Source organism: Planococcus citri, chromosome 4 (assembly GCF_950023065.1).
Source record: "Planococcus citri chromosome 4, ihPlaCitr1.1, whole genome shotgun sequence".
In the NCBI taxonomy this organism is placed as follows: Eukaryota; Metazoa; Arthropoda; class Insecta; order Hemiptera; family Pseudococcidae; genus Planococcus; species Planococcus citri.
In genome coordinates, this window is record NC_088680.1 from 8,899,656 (window position 1) to 8,916,358 (window position 16,703).

General features: G+C 34.9%; 1 protein-coding gene across 1 annotated transcript in view; it reads right to left on the reverse strand.

The window, feature by feature from the left end:
• Window positions 1–8,926: 8,926 nt before the first annotated feature.
• The window catches only part of LOC135842947 (uncharacterized), a 21,346-nt gene continuing 13,569 nt past the window's right edge, over window positions 8,927–16,703 (reverse strand). Inside the window, exon 4 of the mRNA XM_065360637.1 lies at window positions 8,927–9,436. Coding sequence (XP_065216709.1) covers window positions 9,003–9,436 — 434 coding nt within the window. The 3' untranslated portion in view covers window positions 8,927–9,002. The remainder of the gene's footprint in view (window positions 9,437–16,703) is intronic.

Genomic DNA, 16,703 nt, shown 5'->3' on the forward strand with positions numbered 1-16,703 from the left:
TTTTTGGCAAAAAGCCAGGCTTTTGAGTAAAACATGAGATTAAAAGCTATTTTTGTTAGAAAAACGAGACTTGAGATTTTTTGACAAAAAATCTGACTTGGATGATTTTTGAAAAAAATGTTCACTTCTTGAATCGAAAAAAAGCGACAATTTAGGTAAGAAAAACGAAATTATTCGGCTATTTCTCTTCAGGAAAATGAATTTTTGAAAATTTGTAAAAAAAAATTGACTGACAAAACATAGAAAATTGGACCCTTCAATAAAAAAAAAGGGATCCGTAAAATATTTTTTTAATCCATGACACAAACTGTAAAAAATTTACATCTAAAAATAACCCAATTTTCATGCAAATTTTTCAAGTTCTGAGCCACTGAAACCTTATATGTACATATACATATTTCGTAATCCAATCAAATGCATTCGGAATCCTCGCCATCCAAATAAATGCACGAGGCTCGTATACGAAGGTAGTATTTGCGTAAACCCATCACTAACCTAGGACAAGACGCTTAGCAAAGTGTTTTACGAGAGTACCCTCGTTCGTCGGCTAAGTCATTGGAACGATAAATCAGTTATTTTTTGTCTGCTTTTCGTATACACACAAGTGACGTCTAATTAAGAGCTCTCGCCGAGTAATATTTCAAAACAGTGGTTCCTAATTAGTCTCTCTCTCTCTACATCCACTGTTTCTGTACACGAAATTATGTACCTCCATAATACATACGTATAGCAGCATCTCACACTATATGGGCATTCTGGGTGCCTTCGCCTTGTATAGTGGTCTTATGTGCTATCGTAACAACACTTTGGCAAATACGGCGAGGCGGTATGGTCGAACAGAGAGTTCAGAGAGCTGGTAGAGAGAAGAAGGCGCACAACTATTCGCTCCAATATGGGCCAATAAGAATATCAGTACACGAACAATACCACCGCACCGGTCGCGGTCTGCTCCTGAGTACAAATACGAACCGGTTAAGCCCTAAGTACATACTAAGAACGTGGACGCGGTTGCAACTGTTTAATCTGGTGATCTTGCTCTCGACGCTATAAACAAATAACAACGCGATTTAAATACCTTTAACGGATACCTACAAAACCTGTGTATTTGTATTTAGTTTTTTTTTTTTGTTGAAAAAATCACTACAGTAAAGCTGCTGCGAGCTTAGGTGCCTCCTCCCTTGCGATTCGTATAGCATTGAATGGCCATTTGGCTTAGGAGACCTACACATACGAGGTAAAATTGATATATGGAAATGAAATTCATATTCGCGACTTTAAACCTTTATATACGTATCGACTCTGGAGGATACCTTCATTGTATTATAATCAGTTTCGATACAAACAACGTTGTTTATAGAGGTACTCGAAAGAGGAGAAAAAATCGCCAACATGGAGTTCGATTGTGTGCTGGTGATCGCACACGCATTTATGTTGAGGCGACCAAGCCAAGCCGCCGCAACAATCCATACAAAAAGAACCAGTTCTTTGTAGGTTCTCGATCAGGAAATAGATCATTCAGTACAGAAGACATGTGAACAGGAACTGACATCGGTGAAAGACAACGAGGTGGACTGGTTTCTACTATATACATTTTTTTCTCTAATTTTTATTTCTTTCATTTCAGTATCATTCTGAAAAGCGCTGCTGCTGTTTTTTTTCCTAAACAATAGGAAGATGGCCGGCAGTGCCATCTTCACCCGTTACAAAATGAATAGTAAACGTCGGTTAGTCGCTTTATGTTTGAAGAATCTGCGATACTTATACGATATGTCGTCATCGACTATGACCATGTCTTCGCTACTAGTTCTCCTTCCTTTTATACCTCTTTTTGTATTTTAACTCCATCTTCTCTTATTTTTATTATCGTTTAGTAACAAGTCGATCTGTTTTTGAAAGAATTGTTTACGTATAAATTGATTCAATTCTCAGTGAATCGTTCGTGGGAGTATCAATTCATTTAAGGGAATCGTTCATGAACGAATTGATTAATTTTTTGAAAGAACCATTCGCGAACGAATTTATCAATTCTTCAATTTATGAACCGATTCGCTCGTGAATGATTCACCAAAAATTATTCAATTCGTTCGCGAATGATTCAACGCAAATTATTCAACTTGTTAGCTAGTGATTCACCAAAAATTATTCAATTCGTTCGCAAGTGATTCACCAAACATTATTCAATTTGTTCGTGAATGATTCACCAAAAATTAAGTATGTAAATGAATCGATTCGTTCGCGAACGAGTCATTTATACGAATCAATTCGTTCGCGAATGATTCGCCAAAAATTATTCAATTCGTTCGTGAATGGTTCATCTAAAATTGAGTAAATGAATCAATTCGTTCGTGAACGAGTCACTTATACAAATAAATTCGTTCGCGAATGATTCGCCAAAAATCATTCAATTAGTTTGCGAATGATTCGTCAAAAATTATTCAATTCCTTTGTGAATGATTCTCCAAAAATTGAGTAAATGAATCGATTCGTTCGCGAACGAGTCACCCATACGAATCAATTCGTTCGCGAATGATTCACCAAAAACTATTCGATTCGTTCGCGAATGATTCACCGAAAATTATTCAATTCGTTCGTGAATGATTCACCAAAAATTAAATAAATAAATCGATTCATTCGCCAACGAGTCACTTGTACGAATCAATTCGTTCGCGAATGATTCGCCAAAAATTATTCAATTCATTTGCGAATGATTCACCAAAAATTATTCAATTCGTTGGCGAATGATTCTCCAAAAATTGAGTAAATGAATCGATTCGTTCGCGAACGAGTCACTTATACGAATCAATTCGTTCGCGAATGAGTCACTTATACGAATCAATTCGTTTGCGAATGATTCACTAAAAAATTATTCGATTCATTCGCGAATGATTCACCAAAAATTATTCAATTCGTTCGCGAATGATTCGCCAAAAATTATTCAATTCGTTCGCGAATGATTCACCAACAGTTATTTAATTCGTTTGTGAATGATCCACCAAAAATTAAATAAATGAATCAATTCGTTCGTGAATGATTCACAAAAAATTGTGGAAATGAATCGATTCGTTCGCGAACGAGTCACCAAAGGTATTCAATTTATTCGCGAATGATTCGCTATAAATTATTCAATTCGTTTGTGAATAATTCACCAAAAATTGAGTTACTATATCGATTCGTTCGCGAATGATTCACCAAAAATTATTCAATTCGTTCGCGATTGATTCTCCAAAAATGGAGTAAATGAATCGATTCGTTCGCGAACGAGTCACTTATAAGAATCATTTCGTTCGTGAATGATTCATCAGAAATGATTCAATTCTTTCGCGAATAATTCATCAAAAATTGGGTAAATGAATCGATTTGTTCGCGAACGAGTCACCAGAAGTTATTCAATTTATTCGCGAATGATTTTCTATAAATTTTAAATTTAAATTATTTAATTCGTTTGTGAATAATTCACCAAAAATTGAGTTGATATATCGATTCGTTCGCGAATGATTCTCCAAAAATGGAGTAAATGAATTGATTTGTTCGCGAACGAGTCACTTATACGAATCAATTCGTTCGTGAATGATTCACCAGAAATTATTTGATTCGTTCGCGAATGATTCGCCAAAAATTATTCAATTTGTTCGCGAATGATTCACCAACTATTAATCAATTCGTTCGTGAATAACTCATCAAAAATTCAGTTAATATATCGATTCGTTCGTGAATGATTCACCAAAAATTATTCAATTCGTTCGCGAGTGATTCTCCAAAAATGGAGTAAATGAATTGATTCGTTCGCGAACGAGTCACTTATACAAATCAATTCGTTCGTGAATGATTCGCCAAAAATTATTCAATTCGTTCGCGAATGATTCACCAACTAATAATCAATTCGTTCGCGAACGTGTCACTTATACAAATCAATTCGTTCGTGAATGATTCACCAAAAATTATTCAATTCGTTCGCGAATTATTCGCCAAAAATTATTCAATTCGTTCGCGAATGATTCACCAAATATTAATCAATTCGTTCGCGAGTGATGCACCTAGAAATCAATCAATTTGTTCAATCGCCAATCGGTTGTGAATGATTCGATTCGATTCGATTCACTTCACCTGAAAACAGATCAATTCCTATACAATAAGTTTCACAAAAACCGAATCACTCGTAAATGAATTGATCCGTTTGCGAATGATTCACCAAGAAATCATTCAATTTGTTTAATCATCAATCGTTCGTAAATGATTCGATTCGATTGTAAACAGATCAATTGCTATACAAATGTTTCAAAAAAAGTCACTCAATTTCTTCGTAAAAGATTTGCGTGAGTGTTTTTTTTATACCTACGTGTACATACTTCGCATACTCTTTCCTATTTTCATCACAACCACATCATCTCTCACATGAGACGAAATCATCCCTCACCTTCGAACCCTCATCATCGAATCCAAAATTCTTGCACAGCTCTACATTGAACCAAAATTCATACGTTTTTTTACGCGCCACTGATCTCCTACGCATGGAAATGATCCAATAACGTAGGTAACTCGAACTCGAACTCGATACATTCGATATTTCAAATTTCACCCTAGTTGTTTTTTTTTTCTTCACACCTCCCCCATCACTTTCACGCAACTTTGCACCCTTCTACGAAGGTTCATCATTTCAAACGAAACCCAGCCTTTTGACAGGTGCTGGTATTTTTTTTTCTGCTAACGACTAACGAAGCCATTTTACGTATACGTTTAAAAGGAGAAAAAAAACTGCGAAATCAACGTCTCTCTCGGGGTGGAGCTGTAATTTTTCAGCTTTGAAATCCCACGTGTTTTTTTTTTATATGTACAATATACCGAGGTTTGTTTTTGTGAGGGTTAAATAGACGAGTCGCTCAGACACACAGGTAACTACAGAGTGACTTTTTGTATCGCTGTTTTAATTATTGCTGTAAGAGATGATTTTCCTTTTTTAATTTTTTTTTCGAGGGAGTGTGGGATGAGATTTCAGGAAACTGAAATTTTCCATCGTAAAGAAATGAAATTAAACTAACAAGATGAACTCGAGCCGGCGAAAAGTTTACGAAAAGTATTATTGGCCGGATCGTGAAAATCTTCAAGTTTATAACTTTTCACGGTGTCGTATCGCGTTGTCAAAATGTCACAGAAATAACGAAGGAAAAATAGGTACCTACTCGTTCTATACGTGAGTGAAGGTGGAATGGAAATTTCCAGCTGGAAAGACATGACTGAAACTTCAACTTTGGCTAAATGAAAATAATCTGTAATACGTATCAAACTCAAACTTTATACTTTACTGCTCGTTTCAGAGTGATTCTTTTTTTCACTCGTGAATTCAATTTCAAGATACTTTCGAAGATTGATTATCCCCCTCCCACCATTCCTACCCGAAAATGACTTTGATAGGTGGTATAAAAAAAATATAAGGTTCATATCTCGAAGAGTTTCGATGATTTTTACAATTTTTTCTTCGAATTTAAAAAACAGACTAATCAGAGATCAATTATTGAAGGAAAATCGGAGTCAATCGATGTTTCAAAATTGGGCAACAGTGTCGACAATCGATAGAAAATTCTCCTTTTAAAATGAAAAATTGTCCAAAAACCTTTAAAAAATTCAAAATTCTTTTTTAAAAAAAATACATTCTCAATTGAAAAACTTTTCTGAACTGCCGGAAAACACATCGAAAAATTTTTCAACAGATTTGCTAGAAATGGGAGAATTGATTACACAACATTACCACGAAAAACATTACCACAAATCAATGGAAAAGTAAGAGGTGTAAAATTCTTTTCCCTAAAAATGACAAAAATTTGAAAAAATGATTTTAAAATTTCCTTAAAGATGGTGCAAGGCCGAATATTAACCAAATTTCCTTATCAGAAGCAAAAAAATTGACAAAAATTCTCGTTTTTCAAAAGTTTACAAAAATTCTCAATTTTTAGCAAAATTGAAAAAAAATTGTCGACTTATTGCTAACAAATTCCGAAAGTCTAATTTTTTTCTAAAAATTGTACAAAAGTTGAGAATTTTGGCAGAAGTTGTGAAAAAGCTCCTCTTTTTACTAAAATTGTCAACGTCTCACTTTTTCATCAAAATGTTGCAGAATAGTTCAACTTTATGAAATTAAAAACCCGGGCACTTCCTTTTGTATGTTTTTTTTGGTGATTTTTTTCTTTTTCTACATCTGCAGAGTTTTGCTCACGTTTTGTCACTTTTTTGTTGTTTTTTTTTGGGTAATTTTTTCGAACTTTCTACTTTTCTCTCTCTCTTTTCTCTCTTTGCAAAAATCCCAAAAAGTCTCACCATTTCCAAAAGTTGATCAAGAGTCTCGTTCATTTTCCAGAAATTTCCAAAAACTTATCATTTTTTGACTAAAATCGTGAAAAAGCATTAGGTATTTTTTTACCATAAAATGCCAAAGTCTTTTTTTTCGCCAAAATTGAAAAAAATTGCCAAAAATGCTAAATTTTTTCCAAAATTAATTGCAAAAAGTTGTTTTTTTTGCAAAAAAAAAAGTCAAAAAAGGACTTACTTTTTCAAAAATTGTTGAAAAGTTACAATTTTTTTCAAAAAAAAAATGCCAAAATGTCCCTCATTTTGCTATAATTATGAAAGTCTCGTTTTTATAATGTTCTGTTTTTTTTTTTTTTTTGTGATTTTTTTCCAATATTTTTGATTATTTTTTCGAACTTTTTCCAATCATTGTTGAATATAAAATAATAATTGACATTTTGCATCCGTATGATCCGATAGGAAAATCTAATGAATGGTTTGCTTACCTCAACGCTCCCTCTCCCTCCAAATCTGCTTTTCTTGCTTTATTCATTTACCTACCTGAAAATTGATTTCCTAATTTTCAGAGCAAAAATTTTGTTAAACTCTTGTTTTCCTTTAGATTGTTTTCTGTTTAGAAATTATAACTTTATCGGCGATGGTCATTTTGTCTGGAAATTTCTTTCAGAACGTGAAAATGTCTCGAACTTGCTCAATTTTCTTGTAGTCCGGCATATGACAGTAGGAGTAATTGCACCACCCCCCCCCCCCCACCACCGGGACAACTTTTTTCTTAAAGGAGACATCCTAAGGAACATTTTAAAGCAAACTTGCCTAAAAAAAAGTTGGCCTTACTTACAAAATGGCGGCCATTTTGAATGACAGGTCAGCCGAAATCGCAGATTTTGCGTTTCAACATAGGATTTGCACGACATTTTTCAAACATTGCAAAGGTAGATCGAAAGATCATGCAAAAATTCATCATCTGTCAAAATTTCAAGTGCTAAAGTGCGTTTTTCGATTTTTGGTGAATTTTTATAAATCGAATTTAGGCCAAAAATGAGGGAAAAAATCAAAATTTCACCAAATTGACCAATTATTTTCGACATGCCCAATCGATTGGAAATGGTTTCAACCCGTTTTGAGCAGTTCTGGAGCCTCCAGCAGATTTTTGAAACTCGAAATTTCCACAAAATTCCTTCAAATTGGAGTTGTAAAGCTGAAATTTATTCTAAAAACTAATTTCAATACGCTACGAAGTACTGCAGATGAATTTCAAGTCGTTTTGGAGCCTTCAGCGACTTTTTGAAAATTCCTGGAGCCTCCAGCAGATGTTTCAAACTTTAAATTTTCACAAAATTTCATCAAATGGAGATGGGGAAAGCTGAAATTTACTCCATACTCCAATTTTAACACCCTCTGAAGACAAATTCAGGCGGGTTCAAGTCATTTTAGGGCCTCCAGCGACTTTTTTGAAAATTACTGAAGCCTTCAGCAGATTTTTGAAACTTTAAATTTTCACAAAATTTCATCAAATGGAGATGGAAAGCTGAAATTCACTCTACACTCCAATATTAACACTCTCTGAAGACGACTTCAGGCGGGTTCAAGTCATTTTAGAGCATCCAGCGACTTTTTTGAAAATTACCAGAGCCTCCAGTAGATTTTTGAAACTTGAAATTTCCCCAACATTAATTTATCAAATGGAGTTGGCAAGCTGAAATTTACTTCGCAGACTACATGGTGGTTTCAAATGGTTTTGAAGCTTCCAGCTACTTTTAGGAAATTTCAATTTTCCAAAAAAACGCCATACAACTTTCCAAAAAGTCGCTGGAGGTTCCAAAACGACTTGAAATCCACCAGCAGTCAACTTTGTAGCGTATAGAAATTAGTTTGCAGAATGAATTTCGACTCTCCATCTCAGTTTGATGAAATTTTGTGAAAATTTCAAGTTTCAAAAAACTACTGGAGGCTCTAGTAATTTTCAAAAAAGTTGCTGGAGGCTCTAAAATGACTTGAACCCACCTGAAGTTGTCTTCAGAGGGTGTTAAAATTGGAGTGTAGAGTAAATTTCAGCTTTCCATCTCCATTTGATGAAATTTTGTGAAAATTTAAAGTTTCAAACATCTGCTGAAGGCTCCAGGAATTTTCAAAAAGTCGCTGGATGTAAAAATTGTTTGCGAGGGGCAACAAATTGTGGTTGAAGTTTTGAAAATATATTTAGAACTAAAACAATATATGAACAGATATTTGAACTTGGCACCTTCAAATTAGCAGAAATCAATACTTATCCACGTTTTCATAATTTTTCAATTTTTTTTTGTGAATGAAAATGCTGGAGAAATATTGCCCTAGGTCGTATCCAAAAAAAATATATGAATAAATAAGTGAACATTTGAACTCAGCGACTTCTAATCATGTAGATATCGATGTTATGTTGCTTGAAATTTTCATGATTTTTCATTTTTTTTTTCAAAATTAGGGGCTGAAGGGGCTTGGAATAGTCGTGTTCTAAAAATGTGAAGATATTCGAAGTCGTTACTCTCGAGAAATGGACAATCGACGCGTCAGTCATAATTTTTGTTTGCTGGTACCTATTTTGATCATGTTCAAGAGTCTTGTCATTTTGATAACTCGTAGATTCAAATTTCGAGTCAATGAAAATTTTTCTTTTAATGCGTTACAATTTAGGTACTTAAATATTACTATTTATTTCACTGTTTCTAGCTGGCGTCTCCAAGAATTCGTGACTTGTACTGGTTATATATGAACATAACGAGCATTCCAATTGCTAAAATGCAGAATCCCAACACAGTCGTTGCTGATACAATTAAGATCGTCAGCATGATATTATTCCAAGGACTCGGATTTGGATTCACAGTCGGATTTGGAGTCGGATTCGGATTCGAAGTCGGATTCGAAGTCGGATTCGGATTCCAGGTCGGATTCGAAGTCGGATTCGGATTCCAAGTCGTATTCAAAGTCGGATTCGGATTCCAAGTCGGATTTGTTGGAAATACAGTTGTAGATGAGGGATCGGGTGGAGTAACAATTCCGATAGGGGTATATCTGCAAGTGACATAATGACCGTAAAAAGTTGCACACAGACCGCAACCAGCCTTCTTATAATCGCCCTTTTTTAAAGCGTCGATACCAACTGAGGAGGTGGATAGCAAAACGCAATAACTCCATTTTTGTTTTTTTTGGGAAATTAGGAAAAATTGTCAGGAGGGGAAGGGTGGGGGGTCGAGTTCCGAAATTGGTGTCAAATGAAAGGGGAAGGTGCCACAAATAAAATTTCCACTCAATTTCAAAATTTCGGTCACCTGGGTAAGCACAGTGAGGAAAAGAAAAAAAAGTTATTGCGTTTTGAACGCAAAATTTTTTTTTGGGTGTTTTTCTGCAAAAAAACGTATTTTTTATTTGAAAAAATTGACGTTTAATCGAGAATTTTCGATAAAAAACAATTAAAAAAATGGAATGTGAAATTCAAACAATTCCTGTGTGTGATATGGCATTCAGAGAGTGGCAACGAAAGCACCATTTTTTTAAGTAACTCCTACCCAACGATTTTCAGTACCCACCCGATGAAAAAAAACAGTGTTACCACATCTGCGCAACTGAAATGTATAAAAAGTAGTGGAGTTATTGCGTTTTGCAAACAAAATCTCATTTTTCAATGCATTTAGCTCTAAAATCAGACTTGTTTTCCTCGATTGCGCTATGATATTCAACTGATGGACAAAATCTGACACCGGGAATGGATTCACCGTTGAATTTTACATAAGGATAGATATCAAACTCAATTTTCGTAATTTTGGAGTTATTGCGTTTTGCTATCCACCTCCTCAACTGTGAATAATAAAATTTCTATGAGCATCATTAGTGGAGTGGCAACTGAAAAAAAATGGCATTTGATGAAAGAAGCGTGAATTTTGGTATGATGCATTTTAGGGCCAAAATGAAGTTTTTAAGACCGGGAGCCATTCGGGCTCCCCCCTCCTTCGAGGGGGGTGGACCATACAATTTTGAAATAATTCCTATCGATCGAGTTATGGTCAGAAATCAATTATTATGGTGTCCGCTATTTGGTATTGATCAGCACTTTCTATTTTCACCATTGAAGCCATCGTCCCCCCTCTCCCCTTGGCGTGGGGCTTAGCCCCCTAAATTGTGGACCTGGAAGACGTTGAGATTCGGAAATGTAATTTTGTGAAAATATCCTTCGAAAAGTGTACAAATAATTTTGGTTGTTCATTTTTTGGTTTCCTCCCCCCTCTGCCCCCTGTGGCACCTCAAAACTTGAAAAACACGCAAAATTGCCGCTTTAAATAGTGGAAATGGCGAGTTAAATGCCAATTCTTCTAGGAACTGATGAGAAACATTTTTTGAAAGCAGTAAATAACGCAAAAAATCATGAACCCCCTTTTACGCGCCCCCATCAACCCCTAATTGCAAAAACTACCCTACTGGTAAAAATTCCACCAGAATTGAAATATTGAGCCGGTTACTATTCAATATTGATTGATGTGTTTTTCTAAACGTGTCGGAGTCGTCGCATACCTCCCACCCATTCAAGGGGGCAGACCCCTAAAATGTGGAGGCAATGAAAACTCCACCTATGGAACTGAAATTCGGTAAATGTGTACTTCTCTGGTCATGGGAATATATTTAATAGTCCATTTCATCGATTACATTCCTCACCCCGCCCCCTCCCCTCCCCCTTTACATACCATTATACAAAATTTCATCAAAAAGTAGCCCCTCCAGCTTTGTAGCGCACTCCATAGGAAGGTAACAGAAGTGGTTTTACACTCAATGGATAGAGAATTTCATCAGCTTTCCAACGGTATGTTTGTGATCATTGTGTGATGAAAACAAGCAAATCTGTGTCCAATAAAGTGAATGAAGATTGGGCGCTCGGTTCAGGCGAAAGCAATTTTTGAATTTTCAATCTCCGGAACTTTACGTTACCGAAGTTGTTTTATACTCGATCGATAGAGAATCTTATCAGCTTTCCAACTAGTCCATGCAAGAGCTATACCCAGTGCGATTGCCCTGAAATACCTGAAAGCTGGGACTGGTCTCAAAAGTTAGTATACATACCCCTATTTTGAAAGCACTTGGTCTGCCAATCCGCAGCTGCTGCTTTAAAGCTCAGCGAAAGCTCAATAAAAGTTCACAATTTTTCTGAACTTTTGCCCGAGAAAACTGATGGCTCAAATTGGTGCCAAATTATAGAATTTTTCGCGCTGAATCCGAATATGTAGGTCTACCGACCCTAAAGTGCTGCCAAAGCCCCGCCAGACTGCTTTAAAGGGGGGTCAAATTTTGCAAATTTCATCTTTTTGGGCTAAATTCGCATAAAAAGCTATAAAATCGGTTTAAAAATGATTTTCAAGCAGTTTAACGAAATGTTTTAGAGGTAAGATAATTTTTTGGCGCCGAAATTTTTCAAAATTTTCATTTTTTGGGGCGTGAGGCATAAGGGGGTGTCGAAAAATTCACCAAATTTGGCCTTGTGATATGTACCTACATCAAAATATATGTTTTTTGGGTCGCAGAATTCGATTATGGCAATATTTTTCACATCACTCGGTCTCCTGATCCGCAGCTGCTGCATTAAAATTCAGTGAAAGCTCAAAAGTTCACAATTTTTCAGAACTTTTGCCCGAGAAAACTGATGGATCAAATTGGTGCCAAAGTGTAGCATTTTTCGCGCTGAATCCGAATATATAGGTCTGCCGAACCAACAGTGCTGCCAAAGCCCTGCCAGACTGCTTCAAAGCGGGAGTAAATTTGGCAAATTTCATGTTTTTGTGTTTTTGGGGTAAATCCTTATGAAAAGTTATAAAACTGGGATAAAAATTATTCTCAAGAAGTTTAACGGAATGCTGTAGGGCTAAGATGATTTTTAGGCGCCGTAATTTTTCAAAATAGTTCTCTTGGGCAAAAGTTCCGAAAAATTGTGAACTTTTGAGCTTTCACTGCTTACCTCTAAAACATTTCGTTAAACTGCTTTCGATGAATTTTACAATTTTTTCTTCGAATCTCAAAAACAGACTATCTGTGAGATCAATTGAAGGCAAATCGGAGTCGATCGATGTTTCAAAATTGGGCAATGAAAAATTGTCCAAAAACCGTTGAAAAATTCAAAATTATTTTTTAAAAAAATACATTCATAATTGGAAAACTTTTCTGAACCGCCGGAAAACACATCGAAAAATTTTTCAACAGATTACCACAAAAAACATTAGGTACCAAAAATCAAGGGAAAAGTAACAGGTGTGAAATTCTTTTCCCTAAAAATGACAAAAATTTTAAAAAATGATTTTAAAATTTCATTAAAGATGGTGCAAGTCCGAATATTGACAAAATTTCTTTATCAGAAGCAAAAAAATTTACAAAAATTCTCGTTTTTCAAAAGTTGACAAAAATTCTCAATTTTTGTGAAATTGAAAAAAATTGTCAGATTTTTTGCAAACAAATTCAAAAAGTCTCATCTTTTTCTAAAAATTGTACAAATGTTGAGATTTTTGGCAGAAATGGTGAGAACGCTCCTCTTTTTACTAAAATGGTCAACGCCTCGCTTTTTCATAAAAATTTTGCATAATAGTTCAACTTTATAAAATTAAAAACCCGGACACTTCGTTTTGTAATTTTTTTTTTTTTTGGTGATTTCTTATTTTTCTACATCCAGAATCCAGATGTTTGGCTCATGTTTTGTCACTTTTTTATTTTCTGTTTTTTTTTGGTCATTTTTTCTAACTTTCTTGAGCCAAAAGTTTGTCACTTTTTTTTGCAAAAATTCTCAAAAAGTCTCACTTTTTCCAAAAGAAAACCATAATTTTTTGACTAAAATTGTAAAAAGGCATCATTTTTTTACCATAAAATGCCAAAAAGTTTTTTTTGCCAAAAATTAAAAAAAATTCTCGTTTTTCAAAAATTGCCAAAAATGCTAAATTTTTTCCAAAATTAATTGCAAAAAGTTGTCTTTTTTTGCAAAAAAAAAGGTCTTATTTTTTCAAAAAATTGTTAAAAATTGGCAAAAAATCCCTCATTTTGCTAAAATTATGAAAGTCTTGCTTTTAATGTTCTGTTTTTTTTTGGGGGGTGATTTTTTTGGTGATTTTTTTCCAATACTTTTGATTACTTTTTCAAACTTTTTCCAATCATTGTCGCAGATGCAGAAAATGATCAACCAAATCAACAGTGCTGGATTAAAATATGGAATGAAAATAAATGCAGGCAAGACCAAGGTGATGAGATTTACGAAAGGAGATGATAAAGAGGTCAAAATCAACATCGGATCACAAGAAATTGAAAATGTAAAGCAATTCAGGTACCTTGGAGCACTGATAAACAACGATGGTAGAGATCATAAAGAAATTAAATCACGGATTGGAATGGCAAAGACCGCTTTCAACAACCTGGCCAATGTGCTGGGAAATCGAACGATGAGTATTGATCTGAGGAAGAGAATTATGCGATGCTATGTATGGACCGTTCTGAAGTATTCCTGCGAAACATGGACCATGAGTGCAGAATGCGAGAAGAAAGTATCCGCTTTTGAGATGTGGTGCTATCGAAGGCTACTACGGATCTCATGGAAGGACTTCATTACCAACAAGGAAGTACTAGCAAGAATAGGAGAGGAGCGGAAAGTCGTAGTTGAAGACATCAAAAGCAGAAAGCTAAAGTATTTAGCTCATAAAATACGAGAAAACGGTATTTTCATGCTAGCGGTACAGGGGAAAATCCAAGGAAGATCGACGAGAGGGAGGAAACGATCGGAACTGTTAACAACAAACTCACCGGCCAACTCCCCCTGCAAGACCCTGAAAGAAACAATTAGATATGCTAGATACCGGCTAATATAGATGGACATATACGCTATCTCCTGTAAAGGAGCGCGACTACGACGACGACGTTGAATATAAAAAAATAATTATCTAACATTTTGCATCCTTATAATCCGATAGGAAACTTTAATGAATGGTTTGCTTACCTCAACGCTCCTTCTCCCTCCATATCTGCTTTTCTCGCTTTATCCATTTACCTGAAAATTGATTTCCTAATTTTCAGAACAAAAATTTTGTTAAACTCTTGTTTTCCTTTAGATTGTTTTCTGTTTAGAAATTATAACTTTATCGGCGATGGTCATTTTGTCTGGAAATTTCTTTCAGAACGTTTGATGTTATGACATGCTTGAAAATGTTTCGAACTTGATCAATTTTCTTGTAGTCCGGCGTATGACAATAGGAGTAATTGCACCCCCCCCCCGCTGATCCTCCGGGACAACTTTTTTCTTAAAGGAGACATCCTAAGGAACATTTTAAACCGAACTTCCCTAAAAAAAAGTTGGCCTTACTTACAAAATGGCGGCCATTTTGATTGACAGGTCAGCCGGAATCGCTGATTTTGCGTTTCAACATAGGATTTGCACGACATTTTTCAAACATTACAAGGGTAGATCGAAAGATCATGCAAAAATTCATCACCTGTCAAAATTTCAAGTGCTAAAGTGCGTTTTTTGATTTTTGGTGAATTTTTGAAAATCCAATTTAGGCCAAAAATGAGGGGAAAAATCAAAATTTTACCAAATTGACCAAAAAAGCTGAAATTTGGGATATATCCTATTTTTGACATGCCAAATCAATTGGAAACGGTTTCAACCCGTTTTGAGCAGTTCTGGAGCCTCCAGAAGATTTTTGAAACTCGAAATTCCCACAAAATTCCATCAAATTGGAGTTGTAAAGCTAAAATTTATTCTAAAAACTAATTGCAATACGCTACGAAGTACTGCGGCTGAATTTCAAGTCGTTTTGGATCCTCCAGCGACTTTTTTGAAAATTACTGAAGCCTTCAGCAGATTTTTGAAACTTTAAATTTTCACAAAATTTCATCAAATGGAGATGGAAAGCTGAAATTTACTCTACACTCCAATATTAACACTCTCTGAAGACGACTTCAGGCGGGTTCAAGTCATTTTAGAGCATCCAGCGACTTTTTTGAAAATTACCAGAGCCTCCAGTAGATTTTTGAAACTTGAAATTTCCCCAACATTAATTTATCAAATGGAGTTGGCAAGCTGAAATTTACTTCGCAGACTACATGGTGGTTTCAAATGGTTTTGAAGCTTCCAGCTACTTTTAGGAAATTTCAATTTTCCAAAAAAACGCCATACAACTTTCCAAAAAGTCGCTGGAGGTTCCAAAACGACTTGAAATCCACCAGCAGTCAACTTTGTAGCGTATAGAAATTAGTTTGCAGAATGAATTTCGACTCTCCATCTCAGTTTGATGAAATTTTCAAAGTTTCAAAAAACTACTGGAGGCTCTAGTAATTTTCAAAAAAGTTGCTGGAGGCTCTAAAATGACTTGAACCCACCTGAAGTTGTCTTCAGAGGGTGTTAAAATTGGAGTGTAGAGTAAATTTCAGCTTTCCATCTCCATTTGATGAAATTTTGTGAAAATTTAAAGTTTCAAACATCTGCTGAAGGCTCCAGGAATTTTCAAAAAGTCGCTGGATGTAAAAATTGTTGGCGAGGGGCAACAAATTGTGGTTGAAGTTTTGAAAATATATTTAGAACTAAAACAATATATGAACAGATATTTGAACTTGGCACCTTTAAATTAGCAGAAATCAATACTTATCCACGTTTTCATAATTTTTCAATTTTTTTTTGTGAATGAAAATGAAACCGTGTTGGGATTCTGCATTTTAGCAATTGGAATGCTCGTTATGTTCATATATAACCAGTACAAGTCACGAATTCTTGGAGACGCCAGCTAGAAACAGTGAAATAAATAGTAATATTTAAGTACCTAAATTGTAACGCATTAAGAGAAAAATTTTCATTCACTCGAAATTTGAATCTACGAGTTATCAAAATGACAAGACTCTTGAACATGATCAAAATAGGTACCAGCAAACAAAAATTATGACTGACGCGTCGATTGTCCATTTCTCGAGAGTAACGACTTCGAATATCTTCACATTTTTAGAACACGACTATTCCAAGCCCCTTCAGCCCCTAATTTTGAAAAAAAAAATGAAAAATCATGAAAATTTCAAGCAACATAACATCGATATCTACATGATTAGAAGTCGCTGAGTTCAAATGTTCACTTATTTATTCATAATATGAATAAATAAGTGAACATTTGAACTCAGCGACTTCTAATCATGTAGATATCGATGTTATGTTGCTTGAAATTTTCATGATTTTTCATTTTCATTCACAAAAAAAAATTGAAAAATTATGAAAACGTGGATAAGTATTGATTTCTGCTAATTTAAAGGTGCCAAGTTCAAATATCTGTTCATATATTGTTTTAGTTCTAAATATATTTTCAAAACTTCAACCACAATTTGTTGCCCCTCGCCAACAATTTTTACATCCAGCGACTTTTTGAAAATTC